The sequence below is a fragment of the Primulina huaijiensis genome, chromosome 18, assembly GCF_012295235.1.
Source record: "Primulina huaijiensis isolate GDHJ02 chromosome 18, ASM1229523v2, whole genome shotgun sequence".
Lineage (NCBI taxonomy): Eukaryota > Viridiplantae > Streptophyta > Magnoliopsida > Lamiales > Gesneriaceae > Primulina > Primulina huaijiensis.
The window spans coordinates 19,486,178-19,491,308 of record NC_133323.1 but is presented as its reverse complement, the minus strand read 5'-3'; the positions used below and the strand labels follow the sequence as shown (position 1 = coordinate 19,491,308).

General features: G+C 33.3%; 1 protein-coding gene across 4 annotated transcripts; it reads right to left on the bottom strand.

Annotated features, from left to right (window-relative positions):
• Positions 1-1,577: 1,577 nt before the first annotated feature.
• On the bottom strand, positions 1,578-5,095 carry LOC140963869 (uncharacterized). Of its 4 annotated transcripts, XR_012172774.1 has the most exons (6): positions 4,992-5,095; positions 3,193-3,352; positions 2,442-2,493; positions 2,192-2,258; positions 1,921-2,122; positions 1,578-1,662 (listed from the first exon to the last, which is right to left on the bottom strand). XR_012172774.1 is itself a non-coding variant. In XM_073423339.1 (5 exons), the coding sequence occupies exons 2-5, from the start codon at positions 3,346-3,348 to the stop codon at positions 2,032-2,034; spliced, it is 366 nt and encodes a 121-aa protein (XP_073279440.1). In that variant the 5' UTR covers positions 3,349-3,352; positions 4,992-5,095; the 3' UTR covers positions 1,817-2,031. The 4 variants fall into 4 exon arrangements, 3 of the variants coding, with proteins under 3 accessions (XP_073279440.1, XP_073279441.1, XP_073279442.1); XM_073423339.1 differs by lacking the exon at positions 1,578-1,662 and having other exon boundaries at positions 1,817-2,122; XM_073423340.1 differs by lacking the exon at positions 1,578-1,662 and having other exon boundaries at positions 1,817-2,122; positions 4,908-5,036.
• Between the last annotated feature and the right edge of the window lie 36 nt (positions 5,096-5,131).

The window sequence follows — 5,131 nt, the reverse complement described above, 5'->3', positions numbered from 1 at the left end:
ATTCGGGAGTGGGGATGAGGATGACAAACCGCCTCTGCCCATCCTCGTTGCCATCCTTGGGTAGTAGGTGTAGAAACCTTTTGAAAATCATTTTTTTTGTACAAAACTTGCCCCTATTAGTTTTGAATACAGCTTTTTAAAATCCATAATAATTAAAATATAGTCCAACAATTACCAAACTTTCCAGAAATGCCTTAAAACTGTGCAGAAGTGGTGGGCAATCGGAAAATTTATGAAATACATCGATTCGTGAACCACATGCGCCTTGGCTGCGTGTGGCCGAGCTTCAACCACCATGTGCGGGAGAGATCTGGCCACAACGTGTTGCGGAAAATTTTGTAGAGAACTTGTTTTGTTATGATATACAACTTTTGTGTAGAAAATATTTTGATATTACGTCAATATTACCTAGATTTTGAAAAATAAAAAAGATTATTTGGCTAGAATATTCGTTCCGACAAAAAATAGTACTTCCAGAGATTGGAAAGATGATCGATATGCTTCTATTCTTCACGGTTTAGATGTATCTGAGACGATTCTATTTGTGATCTTGTTACACCTCTAGCACACTATAGTTTTTGGGGGTAAGAAAAGGGTGGTTGTGTAAAAACTTAGAGATTGTTCCGTACAAAATTTGATATTTTTCTGTTAATTTTTGTTCTCTACAACCTATTTTTTTCTATACAACACTATATTCTTTATCTCACTGAGCCACACGAAAATTAACTATCGAAATGTGAGAGAAACAGGTCGGAAAGGTGACTATTTATAGGCGAGTCACATGTCTTTCATCCACTAAAATTATTTAAAGGTTATTTAATTCAAAAAAATATTCACATTTATATTAAATAGTCACTTCAAATTTCCGAGACTTACAAAAATCAAAATTAAATCAAATATTTGAATTTTTTTTAAAAAATAATTACTCTAATTATTTGAAAAATAAAAATATATTTCTAAAGTGATACTAGTATATATATATATAAATGTATGCACGTGTACACTTACCCGCACTCATAAACTGTTGTATTCGGGCTAGAGATGAAAAATGAACAAAGTCATTCGTGAGCTATTCGAAACTCGATTCGATAAAAACTCGTTTAATGAGACTCTTTAAGCTAAACGAACCAAACTCAAGTTTTACAATATTATGCTCGTTAACTCGTGAACAAGTTCGTCAGTAGGTTCATGAACCAACTCTTAGATTAAAAAAAATAAATAATAGTTCTGATATTTGATTTATATATTTATACTTTACTTATGAAAAAATATAGAAAAATATATTAAATTTATTTTTTATAATAAAATTACAAATTTTAATAATATTATTACATTTTTCTCTAAATGTATTATTTAATTTTTTTTAAATTGAGTGATATTTAAATTTACAATTTTTATTTATTAAGTTTATTTAAGCTTGATAAAAGCTTGTGAATCATGAATATATTCGTTAAATAATATTAAGCTTAGCTCGATTATAATCAAACAATACTCAAACATTCGTGATTTCGATTGGATTCAATTTCATCCTTAATCTAAGCCCTATAGGAGAGGAGTGAGTTGTCGACACAGAGACCTAACAAAAGAGGAGCATAATAACGGCATCATAAATATTTAGGTACAAAAGTTTCGGCTCCTTCAACTAATACTCTATGGTTGTAACTTGCAAGTGTGGCACCTCTTTTATTTAAGTAATGAGTTATATGCATTCACCTCTCCTATAATTTATATATTTGATATTTATCACTCTTGTCAAGTGTAAAAATTATAACATTACAAAAAAAGAGTGTCAAATACATGAAATGTAACCATAAAATATTTACTTTAAACTTTATATATGATTTGATAACTCTCACTATTTTTGTTTAATAAAATAAGTGAAAATTGCTTAACAATTCTGAGCATACTCAACTAACTTACAAGTCCAATAACAGAAGTACACGAAAGAAGGGTAAAAAAAAAAAAAAAAACAGAGGGNAGGGAGGGAGAATTATGGTTTCTTCTAACAAGTCCTCAAAGGAACCGCTCAAATTAAAATCTTTTTACCTTGGATTCACCCTTGCTGAGCATGATTCCAGAAAGTTTGTTGACCTCATAAAGTAGCACAGCCGAAAAGAGAAAGCTGCAGATATATCAAGAAATCAAGAAACTACGTAAATAATCATTTCAATGGTATATATGCATAGCATACCAGGTTGTGATACAAACTCTGTGAACAGTGCTAGCGGCTACAAGTGCTACGACTTCAGCGATTATAACTGCATCATGAAATGACGAAGCAAGGCGAATTTCAAAAATAAAATTAGCAGCAAGATAGCGATGCTTAAAATAGTATGATATTTGGTGCCCCTGCACATGGCAGTGTAAAACTTGACCACCTTCCAGGATTTGATGTAAATAGATGAAACGAAGGTATTTGTCAAAGTAACAACCACACTTACCAGTGCCCCATCCCGTCTTGATACCGTTTGTTTCCTGATAATTTCCCATGAACTGGAGACAAAAATCAGGTCAAAGGTGGGTATATACCACAATCATCTCATAAATGCAACAGCCAATTAAACAAAGCAAGTTACTCGCACAATCATACACCAATATTTCAGGTTTAGGCTGAGGGTTGAATCCAAGTTTATGGTTCTTACAATTAGGGCTTTCAATTTAGACTGGCTAACCCGGAGGTTTGATCTGGCCTTAGCAAAAACAGGGATCAGGGTATCGGGTGGGTTATCTTCTCATTATGTTCATTTCTTAAAAAACATAATAATAAAAAAAAGTACCCACATTGTGAAATGCATGTGAGAAAAGGATCATTACAAATTACAAGGCTCTGTAGATTGGTCCACATGGGACGATGCAATCTGAAAGACTAATCATCAAGATTATGAACTGAAATAAAAAACAGCAGGGAGAGAACAGAGTATATTAATTAATAATATAAAAAGTCTCGCTTTAAACACTGGTAGCCTTTTTCTACCAATTAAGAGTTGAAATCAATAGATAGCAGTCCTGGACTTTTTATGCTACCACACTTTCGATATACGCAGCCCCAATTGTTCATAACAGAGGACCGAGGATTGTATTAATTTATGAAAGTAAGTAAGAAGAAAGTAGAGGATTTAAATAGGTGCAAAAAAGGTTCAGATCATGCCTTATACCATCATAACTAAAGCCATCAACATAAGACTTTCTTACCGTTAGCAGCAAAAGGAATACGAGAGAGCTGGTGAATCCTCCAAGAATAGTAAACAACTCCGAAGATGCTAATTTTGATCTATACATTTCTTGTAGAGATAAAGTAGCAACAAATAGGAGAAATGAGTACAACATCGAACTCCCAGCTGCAGCCATGTTACTGAAATGTCATTTGCGAAATCAAGAAACACAAACTCATCAGAAATATACCAAATGAATTTAAAACCAATGGATGGCATAAACTAGTAATTAGAAGAATTTATATACTGCAAACTAGCCACGTAGGCACCTACGTATCCAGTAAAGATTTGAGATAACCTTCAAATGATTCTAATGAATAGATTAGAAATATAAAATATTCCAAATGTACAATAATTGAAATGAATCAAGTGAAAGTTGCCTACAACACAAACAAAAACCCAAATCTATAAAAACTATTCAACAAAGTTACAAATCCCAGAATTAAAAAAACTATATGGAAGTAACTGGGATATTATTTTCATACCGACATAAGATTCTAATTGGTCATGCTTCCCACCCTTGATCTAACAACTAAATATCCACAGTCTTCATCGGTAGGAATTGCTCTCAGAAAATGATCCATAGTTTATCACTTGAGTAACTTAAACGAGCGGTGATCATTTTTCTAATTACTGAGTCTACTCGAAGAAGGCCCGCTGTAGATTACAAGTCATAGATTTCTTTGAATGCTAACCCATATGTCCCAGCCCACTTCTTTTCCACCTCAAATTTGCATGTCCCAGTCCACTAATCATATATTGGCTCGCATATATTCTTACATTTAAGAGTGTCAAATTCATTTCATACTTGTTCTTGATTTGTTAAAAATGAGTACAAGTGTCGAGTGCCAAGCTATTAACTGGGATCTAGACATCCAACCAACCAAAGATTCAATCAACCACAAGAATCACAATTTTAAAGTTCTAAAGATACACATTGATTATTGGACGCCAACATCAGAAACCATACACACTGAAAACTATCCTAAGATTTCAGATCTTCTTGTTGTCCCCAAACATGATTTCAATTCAAGAAACCGGAAAACTCATAAAACATGTGTGATATGCTAAGCTCAAATCCAAGTTGGTAGCTCCCCTTTTTGGAAGTCAGTAATGTACATTCTCATTAAGCAGATATGCAAAAGACAAATCGTCTGGAAAAAAAATTCATCTAAAGCTCCACAATACCAGTTAGAAATCAGTAGAGTGATCAATCTTCTCACATAAACACACAAAAAACAGCTATGCTTACTTGCACACACAGACACATTATTTCATGATATCTGTTGCTTCACCACGCCATCCTTTTAGCCATAAAATTCAGTATATACCATGACAAACCGAAGAATTCCATCAAGGGGTGCTTTAATATATTCTAGAGCAAACTTTTTGACTCAAAAACAAAAATCAGGAATAAATTTCATAATTTTTTGGGACAAACCAGTCCTGATCCCCGTGAAATCCGATCGTGACATGATTAAACTCCTGAACTTCAAAATGAACCACATAATCCACAAAATCGCGGCATGCCAACTCGATATAAACATAAACCCACAAGCGATTACACCCAAAGAAACAAAAAAAACAAAGAATAAATAGCAGCTAAACTAAACCACTTAAAAAAATGACCCAAATCTGAAATGCAGTCCACTTCTAATAATCTAGCAAAAACCCAATTCAAATCCAATAACAAACCTCGATCTACAAAAATAATTCCACGAGTTCAACCATAAAACTGAAAGTTCATAAGGGTTTCAACACAGTGGTATTCAGTCTCACCTTATTGGAATTGAGTCAAGATCTGACACTTGGAAATATGGATCGTAGCGCAGAAAATCGCCCAAATGCACCAAAAGTCAAGATATTAAGTAGCGACTTTAACTGAAAAACGCGTTTTGATTAAAAACCGTTTATATATA

Bases quoted from the DNA above. Each gene is read 5' to 3' on its own strand.
- LOC140963869 (XM_073423339.1), bottom strand. From the start codon at position 3,348: ATGGCTGCAGCTGGGAGTTCGATGTTGTACTCATTTCTCCTATTTGTT. The intron at 2,494-3,192 runs GTAAGAAAGTCT...TTTTGTCTCCAG, and splicing joins TATTCCTTTTGCTGCTAACG to TTCATGGGAAATTATCAGGA. The intron at 2,123-2,191 runs GTATGCTATGCA...ATATATCTGCAG, and splicing joins AGAGTTTGTATCACAACCTG to CTTTCTCTTTTCGGCTGTGC.